Source organism: Bacillus rossius, chromosome 14 (genome assembly GCF_032445375.1).
Source record: "Bacillus rossius redtenbacheri isolate Brsri chromosome 14, Brsri_v3, whole genome shotgun sequence".
Classification (NCBI taxonomy): domain Eukaryota; kingdom Metazoa; phylum Arthropoda; class Insecta; order Phasmatodea; family Bacillidae; genus Bacillus; species Bacillus rossius.
The window spans coordinates 36,093,838-36,111,894 of NC_086341.1; the positions used below are offsets into that span (position 1 = coordinate 36,093,838).

Sequence of the window (18,057 nt, forward strand, 5' to 3'; positions counted from 1 at the left end):
TCGCATTTTTCGTAGTACGGGGACCTACACTGTTAAAGTTCACGCAAGTACCGTTGATGCGTGTATTGAAACGTTTGCTGATGGTATGTTTTACGCATTCGCGCGCTCATTCGGTGAATTTAAAAACGTACGTTACATAAAACGATGTTTGTTTATTAAGTAAAGTATAATTTGGAAATTCGTCGTCCAATTTTTTTACTGTTTATTAAAATTTCTTTACCTATTAAATCAAATTAAAATTAGAATGACTTAAACACAAGTCTGGTTCAAAATACGGAAAAGTGAAGAAGAAAAATGCACCTTACGCAGTTTGGTAATGTAACGCATAACTATGTTTTCTACAAATCACGAATGTTGCGACGCCGCGACGTCATACTGTACGCAATACGACTCGATTCGTTGCTCTAACATAGCATGTTATGAGGTATCAGAAGTAACGAGTAACGTAACAATACGATAGTAACGAGTACTAATTGTTATAGTAACGAATACATACGGGTACGCTTTTTTTTCCGTTACTTTTACACCTCTAGTGAGTAATGGTGGGTTTCCCTGTGGTGATGCACGGGAAGCCTTCTTTTCACAGACGAGAGAGCCAAACGCCCAATCGTGCATCATCGGGTTTTTTTTTTGTTCATTGTAACTCATGATAACTAATGGTCAATTAGGTTAGGTTAGCTACATTATAAATACTTTAAAACATTGTGGACGGTTGACTTGGTTAGGATAGCTACATTAAAGATCCTAATCGACCGCAAAATTTAATGCCACACCGGTTTATACAATGAGATAGAACGGAAAAAAAAAACAAAGCGAGCATGAACTTCGGGGAACATCGGTTGTGGCTCTCTCGTCTGTGAAATGATGGCTTCCCAGTGATGCACACGGCAAGGCAAGGAGAAAGGAAGTTATTTGGAATGTGAGGGAGAGGAAAATGTCTCAGACCCCCTCGTCATTCCTGCCGACCGTTATTGACGGACGAGCTAGGAAGGCGCCCGGGAGAGGGGAGGGATACCGACTGCGCAGTGGCACTGCGCAGCTTCTACCCGCCCTCTCTGCGCATGCGCCCGTTGCAAAGGTCGGGAGGGGAAATTGCGCCCGCGCCTTCCTCAACCGCTGCGCACGGAACGTCTTCGTTTTGCACTCGGCGGAGCGTGACGTGTGCTGGCGTGCATATAAGCCCGTCTTCTCGGACCTATTGGATCAGTTCCCTGCAAGTCACTCTGCGAAGATCTGCGAAGAACTGCGAAGATGCCTTCCCCATGCTGCGAACAGTGCAAAGGTGAGTGAATCCATAGGTTTCGACTGCATTACCGGCGCGTAGGAGTCGCGTTGTAAAGTGTAACTTGGCTGTCTTCTTTGAATTAGCAGAGTTCGTATGTATAAAATTCTCATGTGACCCAACTGTCGCGCACAAATATTACGTACGTAGAAAATTTGTTCGTCGTACACTGGAGTCAACGCAATGCACAACATTATTACGAATTCAACAAAGTTACTTTTAAACCTTGATAATGAAAACCTGTGTTTTGGTTATTTTTCGAGGTATCTCATATCGCTGACAGCGGTTCACCCGCTACTTAATTGTACGAATATAAAGGACGCTTAGATTACAGACACTGGTCATGTAGGTAAAAATTCAGGGAGTTGGTCTACAGAAAAAAAAAATTGTGTTGTTTATTAATATATTTATTTTAAAATACTCACCTTCTTTATGGGGAAATTTTTACCTGTCTTCCCAGCTAGTTTATTTCAGTTGGCTTGAAGGCTTCCATGAGCTTCATGGGACAGTGTAAACAGGTGAAGTACATTCACGTGAACCTTCAACTGCGTGTAACACAATCCTTAAAAATACTGAATAAATTATGCTGAGTAAATTGTGTTCAAAAAGGTAATCAAATAATTTCAGCCAAGGATAGATGCAAAGGTTTAAATAGCAAGAATGAATTTACATACATGTCGTTTAATCCTGGGCAAAAGCCTCACGTAAAACATTCTTTCACATACAAGAGTAATACTGGGTTTTTAATAATACTGATAGCAAGAAAAATTAGCGGTACAAATGCCACGGCAAAATACGTGAACGCATATCTATGTTTTCTTTAGGATTAAATACTTAATACATAATAGAAACTTGATAGATACTTGATGGATAGAAATATTACAATTAAGTATTAACGCTTACACAATGTCGTGAACACAGACATGCCTCATTAGAGAATACAAAAAACGTCAAATGAACATGCAGGCGACCGCGGCCTGACCTACACTAGGCGGTATAAGCTTACTGTAAAGCATGATAAAGCAAGATATAAAAAGAAAACTCACAAATTAATACATTAAATACATTACGTAAAAACATGTCCTAACGAAGACTGTAGACCAGACGGGGAGAAACGTCAAACAAACTATGCATGGTATTAATACAAAAACGATCAAGGAAAACAAATAATGCCAAATAGAATTTAGACGGTGACGGCCGAAATAAGAATTTATAATACAGCTATTACCAAGTACCGTTTACATTACTGTAAGGGTCACCACCTTACAACACTTACGTGCATTCTCCCCGCTGTCACACACTCTCTCTAAAGCAAGTATCAGACTACATGCTTAATTCACGACCAGCACCGACTGACTGCTAACGAACAAGAAGCTTCAAGGCATTACACCTAGTTTTAATTAAGCAAGAGGGCGCCACGCGCATGCGCGGACACCTCACGAGGGGAAGACAAAACACAGCACTGGACGCAGATAGGAGGGGGAAAGTAGGAAGGGAAGGAGCGCCGAAGTCCGCCGCGCGGCGCGAAATTCAAGTGACGCGCACCGACCACTTCAGGCTTTTAACCATTCTAGCACTAGCCTTTAAACAACTACGGTTCGTTTGGCTTCAACTATAACACACACCCAGTCCATAATGAACCAAGCAACGTAACCAATGCAAGAAAAAATCACTGCGGTTTATAAAGCACGGAAGTCTCAACATTTCATAAACCCTACAACATGAAATTTTAAAACTTAAGAATACAAATTTCTTCCGAAGCTCGATTTCATAATTCATGCATAGCCTATCACAAAAAAAAATCAATTTGTTTTAAAATGTTATTTTCTTCCACTGTGTTAATTCGTGTAGATAATAAAAACATAGCTTCCTTCTAAACACATATATAAGGTTAACGTTTTTGAAAGTTTCAGAACACTTCCCATCGAATGTGGAAGGAAGAAACACAAGACGAAAAGTAAGAAGTTGAAATTTGGCCCCTGCTTGCGTTACGATTTTACGTTTTGCTTGGTTTAGGCCCCTTCTACAATAACACGTAAACGGAGGCAGACCACGTAGACGGAGACAGACCTGTAAGGATCAGCTCTTCCGTTTACGTTGCTCCGTGCGACCAATAGAAGAAGAGTACTTAGCTGCGGTGATAACCATGTTATGTTCTAGATGCGTTAATTGTTCAAAGTACAAGAATATCTAGCATTCTATTTCTATTAATACTCTGTCGTTTATTTGTATTATTAACGTAAATTATGCCGGTGCTATGATTTAAAAAAAAATTTTTATCAACTTAATATTTCGCTACTTTGAAATGCAATCTCGTTGGTTGTAATTCGTTAAGTTTCCGTGCATCGTGGAAGCTGCAGACGCGATAATGAAATGTTCCGGTATATCCGTCTGTTTCCGTGTAATTGTAGAACGTGTACTTAATGTGAAAGTAGGTAAATAATCACAACCCCTGAAAACAAGGATGTTGATCGCACGTCGCAGCTGGTTTGTAACTTACTGATACCGCGTGTATATATCTACCAATCACTCTGCGAGTTCGTTGGACCTGTTATTGATCCTTTCCGGCTGGCGACAACCGTACGGCTTTTGAAAACAGCGAAAAACATGTCGATACACCATACAACACCGAAATTTAAGTTAATGCACGACAAAGCACCAAAATTCATATTTAAATCATAACACTATTCATTATTTTCAATCTAACAGAAAAAAAAATCCCTTTTTACACAGGCGCAAACAGATTTCGAAGTACCTAAGTATTCTGGAAACTTCTTGAAGCTTCTGGAACATTTTCAAAATCATCCCATATGTTCTCTAATAGATCAAAATGATCAGTTATTAACATTATTTTTCATATTCCATGCACAGAAAATGTTTCAATTTTTTTTATAAAGATATATATATAATTCACTGCATCCAGCATTGAAAACGTATAACGAATTTCATACTATGCTTACAAAGGTAATGATTTGTATAAAAATATCTGTAATACCATGGTTTAAGATGATGTTTAGAAGGTTTACATTAAGTTTGAACGTATCTGATAGGTACTTAGTAAAGAAGTTTTGAATTTTTTTATTTCACCCCTTGTTTTTTTTAAATCTTGCAGTAATAGTTCGTCTCATCAAAATAGTTTCAGACAATAGTTTTCTATAATATTTATAAGGTTTATAACAAGTTGTTACATATTAAGTAAGTTATCATAGTAAGTTATCATGTTTTTTGTTCATTAGCTCCTGTTTTTTTCCCACTTTCTTACCGTTATGGTTGGTCGTATCATAAATTTTCACAAACGTGTTTGGTTCAACGCTTAACGAAATATAATAACTTCTTACAGTTGCGATATTTGTCATTTAAAAGAGTTATAGCGAGTTTCATGTTTTTCAAATAATGTTCCCCACTTCTAACCTTTGGTCGGACAGAGACTTTCCATTACCATATACATATTTTATGTGTCAGTTTGGAAGTGATTTGTCCAAATTACGGTAGTTATCATATCCATAAAAATGTAAGATATACACTCAACTCATGCTTTCACTCTCTTGACGATAGTTTCAGGGTCTATGAACCATGAAACAAAAGATAGTACAACATTTTCCCGAAAGTCGCACTATGGTAACGGTTACAATAGGTTTGTAGTCTGACTTCGTAAACTATCTAAAAAATTGGTTGTCTGTAAAGTCGGTTTACGGACTATAGTTTAACGTGACAACGTCATAACAAAACATTGATGAAATTATTGCATACTTTTATGAATAAAATTGAATCATTTTTATTGAATTATCACTATTTTGTATGGATACAAAGAAGGAGTTAAATGAAATTGTGTTAAGGATAGGACGATGATAGGAAAAGTATGAAACGAATGGGAGTGTTTCAAATTTAATGTGCCTCGAAAAAGTCAAATCGATGGTTCCAATCGAGTGGAAGAGAGAGAGATGCGGCGCAAGCGTACAATGAGCGTAACGGGACACAGCGTAACGGGATAATGTGCGCAACGGGACACTTTTTCGTGCGTGCAGCCGGCGTTCATCGATTTATTAGACGTTGTCACGTCAAAAAACATTTACATAGAACGTTGGTTACGTGCACAAGACTTGACTGCGATTAACTAAATCTACTGATTCATAACGCTGTAGTGTACTGTCGTGTGAAGGGGAGGAAAATGAATGCGATATCTTTGGTTATGTTACGGACGCATGGAGCAACAACCAAGGAACTGTTTACATTTATCGTATACTGTGACAAAAAATTGTCTACACATTACATCGCTCTGGATATTTTTTCTTTAAAAATGACTCAACTTGATCATCTTAATAAGTGACTGGATATAAAATGTAATAACATTTTTGAGTTTTCCTTTAAAGCTTAAATATCGCTCACCAAAGTTTTTATGGCAGAAGAATCATATTTTAGAAATTATTTACTAACACTACCAACAATTTTATAATCTCATCACGAAATTTCCGTTCAACGGAGTATAAAAGGGGAAAGTTTTTGGAAAAAACAGAAAATTCGCTACAACTCCCTAAAATGATGAATATCACATTGGCTGAAATTAACGCCTAAAAATAATTGTGAACTAATTTCGCTCTGATGGCATGTACAGTCGTGTGCATGACCTGCTGTGCACTCGCTTATGTTTTTTTTTTTTTAAATTGTGAACCCAGCTTAACCGAGATTTTCCATATTTATATTTTATGTATCAATTTGTCGGTGAGAATGATAGATTTCGAAGGCTTTTCAGGGTTAGGGGGACGAATTATGACCTAATTTCCGGTTCTTGAAAGCACGTAAGGGATTTGCATCGCATTGCACATTTTTCTTCTTTTCTTCGCCTCCTTCATGGACTCCTTTACTTAAAGCACGTTCGCAATGGCACGGAAACATTAGTTGTAATTTAATTTCCGTGCATTTTGGAAGATAGTGGAATGCGTAAGTTATGGTTACCGCTCAAATCTTGCAGTTGTCCTAAGCACAGAAATTGTTTTGGGGAGTTAAAGGTAGCATACACAGTTGCTTCAGGCGGAGTCTGCGCACCTCAAGCTATTTTTCCGATTTCTAATTATAGGTAGATTTCCAAGAAATCTAGAAATCTAGCCGTTACAGTGGTGCGACTTCCGGAAAATGTTTATATAGTTTTTTTCGTTTCATGTTCCATTAACCCCAAAACCATCGTCAACTCAAAAGCTTATATACCTATTTGTGATTTGTGAAAAAAACGTAAACAGCGGGAAAAGTGATTCCATCCCCCCGTAAATGAAATTCTGTGTTTAAAATATCATTTTGAACGTGTTATAACGTAGGAGTAATACCAAAAACTTTTGTCCAAAACATTTTTGATACGACCAACCGTAACTGCAAGGGGTGCTAAAAACAAGGGTTTGAGGACAAAAAAAAATCTTATAATTTTATCTAAAACTTTTGTCTGAAACAATTTTTAATAATGCGAGTGATTGCTGCAAAGGGTTGGAAAAAAAATTCATAAAATCCGTACCTCTGACACTAAAATCCATTAATTTTTATTGTAAAACCTAAAAATATTATCTAAAACTTCATTCCGAAAATATTTTTTATATGATCTGCCATTACTGCAAAAGGTGGAAACTAACAGCGGCTGAAAGACAAAAAATTTTTTATAACTTCCTTAATATGCACACTATTAAGTATTATCTAAATCTTTTTGCCTTTAACGTCGGAAAGGGGGGAATAAAGTATGACGAGGAGAAGGGGGGGCCTGCAGATTACGAAAGGCGTGGAAAGAGAACACCGATACCTTTTTACGCTGGTGATGACGGTACGGAGGATGTGTAACCTGTAACGAGAATGCTGATACCTTGTCGCTTCCAGGGATCGCTAATGCTCTAGCTGATACAGAAGTTTCAGCTACTTGTAACTAGTACATTACAGTATCAGTAACAGGTTGGAACAGATACCGAAAATTGCTGTAACAACCCACCTCTACACGCTGGCAAGCCTTCTTTTCACAGACGAGAGAGCCAAACCCGAAGTTTCCCGAAGTTCATGCTCGCTTTTTTTCCCCCCGTTCTATCTCATTGTATAAACCGGTGTGGCATTAAATTTTGCAGTCGATTAGGATAAGTTAGCTACATTATAAATACTTTAAAACATTGTGGAAGGTTGGTTATATTAGGTAAGTATAGCTACATTAAAAATACTGTAAAATCATTTTATGGTTGCTTAGCAAATAACTTTTTAATATGTAGCTATCCGGGACTAGGAAACCGTTTACATGATTTCACAGTATCTTTAATGTAGCCATCCTAACCAAATCAACCGTCCACAATGTTTTAAAGTATTTATAATGTAGCTAACATAACCTAATTGACCATTAGTTATCATGAGATGTATATTTATTTACAATGAACAAAAAAAAAAACCGAATATGCACGATCGGGAGTTTGGCTCTCTCGTCTGTGAAAAGAAGGCTTGCCAACGTGAGTATTCGGGTCTGTGCAATATAGAATGTACATCATAGGCTTCCCGTTTATAGTCTGTTTTGAAACACGGCTTGCCGACCTCCGTAGCGTAGTCGGATGCACACCGGCTTTCGGTGCGAGGGGTTCCGGGTTCGAGTCCCGGGTAAGGCATGGGTGTTAATTTACAGAAAGAGATTTGTTTGCTACGATATGATAATGACTGGAATGATTTAGTTCTGGTTGTGGGCGAAAGCCGTTAACCATACAAACAACTTAAAAAAAAATTGAATCACGGCATGACTGTGCAATGTCCTGTGTTGACAGAGACGTGTGCCGCTGGCCAGAACTGCGGAGCGGACTGCAAGTGCGGCGACGAGTGCAAGTGCAGCACGCAGGCCACTCAAGCCGGTGAGCACGTTTCAATTTCAATTATAGAAAAATTAAAATTGTGATTAAATTTTGACGTGATAACGTCTTATGAATCGATGAACGCCGGCTGCACGCACGGAAAAAGCATGACTCATTTGTCACTTTCAACCTGAGCCGAGCGTGCAAGAACCGGCCAACCCGCCGTGCGAGAAAATCTTCTATAATATCAAACAGGTTAAGGCGGGCTTTTTAAAAGCAGCAATTTAAAAAATTTTGATTTATTTGTCCAATTTCGTCATTTAAAATAAACAATTTATTGACATTGATTTGATTTCAGTTTATTTCTATAACTAATTGTTCGTGATTATATTTAAAAAATTATTAAAATTAAATTTGCAAAAACTGTAAATAATATTTAAAAATTAAAAAGTATGCAATTTTTCATCAATGTTTTCTTATGACGTTATCACGTAAAATTATCGTCCGTAAACAGACTGTACAGAACCCCCCCCCCCCCCTTTTTTTTAATAGTTTGGTTAATACAAACCTCATATTTGTAATGTGAAAAATTATGTTTCTTTCAGGTTTGTTTTATTGAGTTTTTGACTTTATTTTATAGTGTATGCCAAACTACATACATTAACAAAAAATTCTTGGCTAAAGATAAAAAAAAATTGACATGGGTAAATGTGCCACTTCATCAAAAATAATTTTAAAGTGAAAAATTTAATATTTTATTTTCTGCAGCTGGTGACACTGGCCCTAGGCAGAAGTTATCTTGCTTGTCCCAGGATTGTAAACACTTGCTCTGGTTTTTTTTCACAGCCGATGCGTGCAAGTGCGCTGCCGACGGAGGAAAGTGTGATTGCCCTGAAGGATCCTGTGCCTGCAAGTGAATTGGCAGGCTCCATCTTTCCCTTTTGCACCGTCACCATCTTTAATTTATGTGAAATCATTTTCAATCATGTGTCGCCAGAACTGCAGTCCACGGAATTTTGGAAGGACTCAACATCTGCTAAGAACGTGACTGATTAGTACATATCACTTCCTTTAAGATCTGAAATCACAAATATGATTTGTGTAGTCTTCCTCTGGCATTAAATTGTACATATATTATGCACACTTATTTATTCTGCAACTTGTTTGTTTTATCGTGCTAATCCATGTCCATTTTCCCCTGTGACTGAATTGTTGAAAAAGCAGTCAAATGCCTCCTTAGTAACTGTCATGTGCTGAGCTTTTGCCAGTAAAAGCAGGTGATTAAAGAAGAAAGCTTGTTTATAAACCATTCAAAATAAATGTCGTAAAGGTTGTTACATCAAGGTGGCCAGCAAAACCCAGGAACAGAATTCCCCGACAGGTAATTTTTCATTGAGCAAAAACCTGCAATATTTACATTTAAACACGGGTTAAAAAATGTTGCAGTTCTTCCCAACACTTTCATTTGTCACGCCTGGGACGTATTCATGAGAAAGGTCCATGGGTTTTAAACTCCTCCCTTCAAGGATTAAAAAAAAAAAAACTGATGACAGAGTAATGTCAATTATAGCAACTCAGCTTCATAAAGATATAGAGATATTACTTATGGAAGGGTTATGGTAATCCTTCCCATTATAGCCCGACATGCCACATAACACAGAAGCGGCAGAAATTGTTTTTCCAAGTAATGATTTGTGCTAACCAAATTACCAAACAATAGACTTAAGAACAAAGGATTAAAAACAATTAAATAAAAATAAAAACCAAATTATGAAATGTTCACAGTTTTTTTTTCTCAAGCAAAATCATTATTTAAATTTCTGTGTGTAAACGTTGGCATTACAAAAAATCTGTTATTCTCTGAGATTTTAATTTGACAATCAATTTTGTTTTAAAATGAAATTATAAAGAAAACTTACTCATAAAATATATAATTCGGTTATGCTGGACCCCTAAATCACAAAATCCTGGTTATGCAGTAATTGCGGATTCTTTAAATGTGTCGCAGAAAAGGTCTGGACTAACTGATGTTTTTCTTGCATCACACTCGGAGGCACCACCACTGTTATTCAGCTTAAGTATCAAAAAAAAAATGCACTGGTCAAATATTATTGTCTCACAGCATCGCTACAAATAATAAAACCAAATACAATATATGTGGCTTATACAGTTTGTCCACGCATATGTAATAAAATTTCCCTGGCTGTTCCCTGACTTTCGATAACCAATTTTACAAATTTCTCTGATTATATTTTCAATAATAACAATCCTATTTTTGGATTTTTTTAAGGAAAAAAAAATCACGATTCCCACAGCTGGCCTAAAATTATATAAAAAAGATGAAAATCAAACAGAAGCTTGCATACACAATTTATAGTGTGTATAACCATGCACTAAGTCACCACCTGAAAATTTCTTTGAGTCTAGGTGATTGCAGATTGGAGCATTAAGTTTTCCCCTCAATTTACTACCACTGGGGAATTTCCATGACTTTTCCAGTATTTTACAAGTAAACTTCACCGACTTTCCAGATGTGGACATCTGTTATAGGTTAAAAAAAACACAATAAAAAGGTATTGTACTACACCTTTGCATTTAAATAATCAGACCTAACACACATTTCCCTAACTTCCTACTTGATTTGTCCTGAAATTAAAATTCCCTCTTGTCTATAATGTTTTTCCGGATGCTGGACACAGTGAAATACATGCTTTGTATTTAAAAAACGAATGAACACCAACATGGGATCAGATGAACAGTTTACAGCTCTTGAGTACTCGCCACATTGAATGTTTCATTTTTCCATCATAACTGTTATTTAAGGGTTGAAACTAAAATTTATTATTCTATCAGAAACATATTTAACAGATATTCACCAAGTGTAATATAATTGCGATAAGACACAATAATAATGAACTTTTTTACACCCATATTAAACTTGATGAATATACCTATGTTGAAAATATTTGTGGTTAAATACAAGGGAGGTAACGTGTTAACAATTTCAATGTAATGATGGGAAAGTGAAACATTCAAAAATGAAAAAATTCAACTTGGCATCAGAGACCAAACCTCGAACATGAGAAAAAAAAATTTTTGTGGCAGTTTTTCAGCAGCACATATGTTGAAAAGTAATTTACAATATGTACTTAGACTTGTGTATCACCTTGTTGAACAATACATACTACAAGGTACCCATGGTCTGGTAAAGTCCATTATTTTGGGAATGGATCAGTAAAATATAAAGAGGTGTGAAAATCACAAATTTCTCTTGAAACTTGGAACAAGTACCATCCCTAATGGTTCTAAGATTAAAAGAGAATTCTTCTGCAAGTACGTATTACATTACAACCCAAATTGGTTAACTTCAGTGGAACCCTTTATAAATAAGGTTCTAGTTTTTAAGATTATCTTGCTTGTAATACTATTTTCTTCATACAAGAAGGCCATATATTTCATGTTTATAAGATTGAAAATAAGCATTAAAATGGCAAACATCATTATTTATGCTTGTAGTTTGTCATGAAACTAATTTTTCACCTCATTTAATACCCAAACAGTAAGTTTATTCAAGGAAGGATTTTTAAACACCTACCTTGTTTTTAAAGTGAATGTCTTAGATATCTTTAAGCAGCAATTAATTTATTACATGATGGTATTTGTTAATCAAGTAAGTGTCAAACTAGTTAAACAAAAAAATTAAATTACTGGAAGTAATAGTATTCATTGAAATTTTACTGCCTTGTCTTTAAAAATGTTACCACAAAAATGAACAAAGTAAAAGTCAACAATTTTTTTTTCTCTTCCCCTTGAAAAATATTAAAAGATAATTCAACCGATTAATTTCTGGACAATTGTATCTCATCTGTTAAGTACTAAACAATGATCAATTTTATACAATAGGCAGAAGTAAATTCTAAAGTAAATAAATGAAATATTTAAAAAAAAAATTTTAATGAGAGTTTTACACATGTCAACTAAACAATTCATTGTGATAGCAAGCAGCAGGTATGATTCAAATTTTGAGAAATGACTGCACCGTAGTAGCATTATTGATTTAAAATTTCCACCTATACATTCAAGGTAATTCACAGCATTTTTCTAGAGAAACTAAAAAAGTATTGGTATACTATATATATATATATATATATATATATATATATATATATATATATATATATAACACACACACACACACTTTATTTTAAGGTGCATTAACGTGGGAAAATATTTCAAGTAAGGAATTGTTTTTTAGCATCACATACAAACACACCCCATCAATAATATAAATCAAATTAATGAAAAGGACACCTGTTAAAAAAAAAAAAAATGATTCAATGAACATTTAATAGAAACAAACTTTAAAGTTTCATTCTCTACACAACACATCCACATTTGTACATGTTACAAAAACACTTTCAGTAAAGTTCGTTCTTGCGTATGTGCACTTGCGTTGCGAAAACAATATGAAGCTCAACTTTGCAAACTGTATGTACATGTTGGCTGCAAACGATGTGAAATAAAACAAGGGGGCAGGCAGCTTCGGGACAGCTTGTAAAACGGTTCTGAATTATACAAAATACAATCGGTGGTTTGATTAATAACGCAACACTTTTCTTGTCGCAGGATACTGGTAGTAGATTCTTCTATGGCGTAGTTCAAAGCACTGTAGTTTTACTATGGTCCAGTTTTGTTTAATGTAAAGAGCATTTTAACAGCCTTTATGCTATCTAGCCCTCATCTGTGACTAAGCCTACTTAACAATAGAATTCCACAAGTCTTTTGTACTTTTAAAGTAATTTCTTTGTCTTGGAATCACAAAAATCAGCAGGTTTCCACGTATAAATAAGTAAAGCCATTATACATAAAACAATTATTTTTTTTAATATTATATATATAACCAAATTATTTGAAATAAATTAGGAACCAGGTTTTCTTGCACATATTTGAAAAGTAAAACAGTAACAGTTCTGTTCATTATGAAAGTGATAATGTACCCTAAGTAGGTACATTGCTCATGTTTATCAATAGATATACAATTACGAAATTTTACAACATGCTACCTGGATAAGTCAGATCTGGAAATCTTGAAACCAATGCTAACATTAAGAAATAGTGAATTAATAGATACACATATTTTAAATTATGAAAAATAAAATTATAATGCAGACCTCATTGTGCCAGGAATTTTTCTCCATCACAACAATATGTGAACACTGAAAAAAAAAAATAACAGCACTTTTTTTAATTGTCCGATGCTTGGTTGCACAACATTTCATCGTTCCATTACACGTAGGCAGCAAAGAAAAAATGTTCCTCCAAATGCAGAAATTGAACCAACCCAAACCATGAAGTCAAAAAAAGGTTATAACGTTATAACTTGTTGATACCGATGATTGTTCTGGTAACTCCGTGGCTTAAGATAACTTTACCTCAAAAACACTTGGATGCCAACTCTACGTAAACAAGAACCAAACCAAAAACATTTCTTGAGGTGATTTCACACATGTGTTCCACACTTCACCATTGTCCTGACAAAACCAGTCCAGCTAACCACTGTTTTATCAATGAAATCCTCCCCTCCCACTACAAAATTCCTTTTGCTTTGTTTGGATAAAAACACGTTATTTTCTGCAGCAACTACAAATTATTTCATAGCTTAAAATGCACATTAAATCCTTAAAATTGGATTTAATGTGTCATGTTTATACTTCTTGCAAAAATACAATAACAAAAAACAACATTATCATCCTTTCCAAATATGCTGCACAATGCATAACAAAAAGTCTATGTTAATTAGTGAAGTTCTAAGAAACCATAACAAAAATTGCTTATCAGAAAGATATCAACCATCAACTTACCAGCGAACTCATATTTGTCCATAAAAAATTAACTATAACATTGCAATGGATTAATAAAGTGTAAATCTTCCAATTACAAACAGCATTCAAACAGATGCTTGATACATCCTGATTTTTTTTGTATGTATAGAAATGTTTGTTCCACATGACATCTCTCACAACTCAAAAATTTCAAACTTGACAAGTGAATCATTTACAAAAAAAAATCCAAACACAACCCATGCAATAGCTAAACATAATAAAAAATTTAGTACAGCCAAAATGAACATAAATACGTTGTCTGCATGCTTGTTCTTAAAGTCAAACAAATTAGGATAAATGGGCTTTCTTATGAAAACCTCTGTTGCTACCTTTTTATTCTGATAATAGTTTTTTTAAAAAAACTTACTCTGACAAGTCACAATATATTCTTAAAACGAGCAAAATACGAAAAACATATATATTGTATTCAGGGTAAAAATATCACAGACTGGGTAAAAAAAAACTTTACCAGTACACACATCTCTCTCTCTTTTTTCTCAACAAGTTACGGTACTACCTCAACAGGGTGTCCACATTCTGAAAGGTCAACGAAAGTTGGGAAATTTACTTTAAATCCTGGAAAAGTCACTGAAATTCCCAAGTTAAATGGGAAAATGTCTTGCTCCGAATTGCCATCACTTAAGACTGTGAAAGCAATTTTTTTTTCCAGATGGAGTTTTAGTGCCAAGTCACACACACACTTAAAAAATGGTCCATGCAAGTGTTCTGTTTGACCTGTCCATTTTTTTTTTTTTTTTACATTGTTCTAGTTTCAAACTAAGAACGATGGCCGTACTGGAATCCTGCATAATGGCGGAGGCTGGAGATTTTCTTTATTTCTTTCAGAAAGTTGCAAAATTGGTAAATTATTTTCTTCTTCAAAAAATCAGGTAAATTTTTCAAATTTCAGTCAGGAAAGACAAGAAAATTTAACATTTGGTTCTGGAAAGCATCAGGTAAGTTTAAAATTTTGATCAGGTAAAAGTCAGGTAATTTCGGTAAGGAAAAAGATCAGAAAATTTTAGATTTAGATCAGGGAAATTTCACTGCAGGTCTGTGTGGACACCCTGCTGCGGCGGGCGACGCGAGGGGAGGGTCCCCCCCCTCACTGCGCGGCCTTGCCGTGGGCGACGGGCTCCTCGTCAGTCTCGGAGCTGGAGTCGTCGGCGTCCTCGTCCTTGGGGGACAGCGCCTGGGTCTGGGAGTGCTTGCGGTGGCGCACGTACGCCCGGCTCTCCTCCCCCGTGTAGCGGAAGCTCATGAGCGGGTGGAGCGCGGAGCGCAGGCTCCAGAACAGGCGCGGGAACAGGATCTCCTGCTGCGCCAGCAGCTGCTTGGTGCGGTGCCGCTCCTGCGCACACCACGACGACACACCTCCACATTACTGGAGCGTTGGCTTTATTCTTACAGCACGGCAACTTATTTTGTAATCCAGTAATTCTCCTTTATTGGAAGTAAATTAAGCTCCTAAATAAAATGATAGGACTACCCAGTGTTCTTAAGGCTAGGGGTGCTGTCAAAACTTAGAAACACACAAAATATGATCTTCTAAGTTATGACAGTTCTAAAATATACATTTCTAAGTTGTGATAGTTCTAAGTTATTACTTTCTACGTTATGACGTTTCTAAGTGCGGGATTCTTTTTTGCGTGTTTCTAAGTTATGTGTTTCTAAGTTATGACAGTTCTAAGTTATGACTTTCTATGTTACGGCATTTCTAAGTTGTGTGATTCTGCATTGTGTGTTTCTAAGTTATGATCATTCTAACTTATGACAATTCTACGTTACATGGATTTTTTTACGAGGTTTCTAAGTTATGACTGTTCTAAGTTATGTGTTTCTAAGTTATATGTGGTTCCTTTAAGGTTACGGCTGTAAACAAAACAAACTTAGGTATACTTGCCACAAATAATACTATTGGATAACACAAAAAAATAAATTTTAAAGAATCAAGCTGCTTTGGAGATCAAAATGTATGACACATAAATCTTCTGGGTTCAAATACACACTTGACATTTGAAACATATTTTCTTTTGGAAGAAATACCTTTGCTTGGGTTCGACATTCTCACTACTTAAAGACTGACGATATGCGAGAAAATAACAAATCATTGTTATGCATTAAACACCTGCGAAGCTCCTAAATAAATTATAATCTGTAATTTTTTTTAAACGTGATAGAATTAAAAATTATATTAAATTATATATAAAACCAATGTTCAGACTGGGCTAATCAATTACTAATGCTCTTAGCTAGCAAGTCGCCAAGGGCTTCACTAAGTTGACAAGGAAGGAAGGGAAGTTGCCAGACCTATCTACATGGACATGACACTAGCTAGGCGAACCCCATGAACAAACTGATAAAAAGAGGGCTACTTTATCTAAACAGTGAAGGCGTTATTACCTTCGGAGCTTCGAAGCAGGCAGGACAGTTTTCAGGAATGACAGGCAAGTTTCTGCTCTCAGCAAACTGTCGAAGAGATTTCTCCCGAACGTATACGAACGGTCGGATAACTCGCAGATCCCTTTCCCTAGGAGAAAAACAAACCAATAACCAATAACAACACAATGCGTTGGGCATGATTGCAATTACTTTAACTCACGCTTCATTAAATTCAAACCATACTTGATCAAAAGGTTGCACTGACACCATGAAAGATATAATCATAAGATTACGAAACTATGGTTAAAATGCAGAATAATAATAAAAAAACTGTTGAAAAAAATTTATAATCATAACATATTACTAAATTAAAAATTTAATGTATAACTGTAAAGCGAATGTGTGAAATTTAGGTAAGATTTAAATTCAAAAACAAAGAATTTCCAGGTTCAATGAACATTTGAATTCATAACAGACATTAGTTTAGTTCATTTTAAATATTTCTACAAGTGTAAGACATTTAAATAATTTTATAATGATAAACAATGGGTGATCAAACTCTCAGTTTTATTTCTTAAACTCATCAATTCCACCCAAAGGTATTAGAATAATCAGTAATAATAATAATAATAATAATAATAATAATAATAATAATAATAATAATAATAAAATCCTTATTATAAGAGACTTTCATTAAAAGACTATCTATATTGTGAGAGAACGTTCAGTATATGACTACTAAAGTTTTATTTCATTTAATTAACAAAAATCACTATTTACATACCCATTAAAAGACTAAATAAAACCATACTTTAAAATTTAAAAAAATGATTAGCTGTAACTACAAATGGACGGTCTAATGCCATAGTGAAACCAAGTATAAATTCCAAATGTTAGCTAAATGTTAATTTCAGACATATTCTCTAAATTACAATATCAATCTAGAAAAATTATATCAGACCACACAGTACACCAAATATGAACAGTGTCAAAAGAAATTTTACAGTGTGTGCCGGAAAATATAGGTATTTTGGCACTTTTTTTAATTGTTGTTATAGTTTTAAATTATTTTTGGAAATTTTATTTTCATATAATTTGGTTACAAAAGGGTGATTTACACTTTGTTAGGCTGGTGTACTCTACTTAGTGAAACTTTGCTGCAGTGGACCGAGGCACCTTTTCTCAGGGGCCAATCTGATATTTTGCAAGTCTAAAGACATCGTTAGCAGCCCGGATGACATTTCTCCTGCTTACAGTCACGTCCCTGGCCTGTAATATTATTTCCCTGCATGACTAAATTTGCACACAACAGCTCTGGACGAGTTGTTACCATTTCTCAGAGACGAGCTTACAACAGCTCTTCCCGTCGCGCACACGTCTTAGATTCACTCATAGAAAGTCACGTTAGGACGCTCTTTCCCAGCCTCGTTGCGTTTTTTGTCCACCCTCACATCCCAGTTCCCCCCCTTCCTCTTTTGGTTCTCAGAATTTAGCTCAGGATTATTGCCCTGACGTGAACTCGCCAGGCAGTGGCCGACTTCAAAGACGAGTTGCCACAGAAAAAATATTTGCAAATAAGGACCACACACTGACATCTAGCGGCAGAAATAGTAACTTCTTCACTTGTCACCAGCTAGTGGAGCTAACGCCCGCGACATCTGGTGGCGACATTGCTAACCTTCCTCTTTCTTTCCCCTGTAGGCCGCCAGAGAGCAGCACC

The 18,057-nt window shown here is 35.7% G+C and overlaps 2 protein-coding genes across 3 annotated transcripts in view; one reads left to right on the plus strand and one right to left on the minus strand.

Moving 5' to 3' along the window:
• The first annotated feature begins 934 nt into the window (after nt 1-934).
• On the plus strand, nt 935-9,220 carry LOC134538776 (uncharacterized). The gene is made up of 3 exons (XM_063380268.1): nt 935-1,282; nt 8,050-8,133; nt 8,920-9,220. Exons 1-3 carry the CDS (start codon nt 935-937, stop codon nt 9,127-9,129), a joined length of 642 nt encoding a protein of 213 aa, XP_063236338.1. The 3' UTR covers nt 9,130-9,220.
• Nucleotides 9,221-12,403: 3,183 nt separating this feature from the next.
• The window catches only part of LOC134538770 (uncharacterized), a 301,464-nt gene continuing 295,810 nt past the window's right edge, over nt 12,404-18,057 (minus strand). For both annotated transcript variants that reach the window (XM_063380259.1, XM_063380260.1), the window contains 2 exons: nt 16,359-16,485; nt 12,404-15,306 (listed from right to left, as the gene is read on the minus strand). In XM_063380259.1, the coding sequence (XP_063236329.1) occupies nt 15,061-15,306; nt 16,359-16,485 (373 nt within the window). In that variant the 3' untranslated portion in view covers nt 12,404-15,060. The remainder of the gene's footprint in view (nt 15,307-16,358; nt 16,486-18,057) is intronic.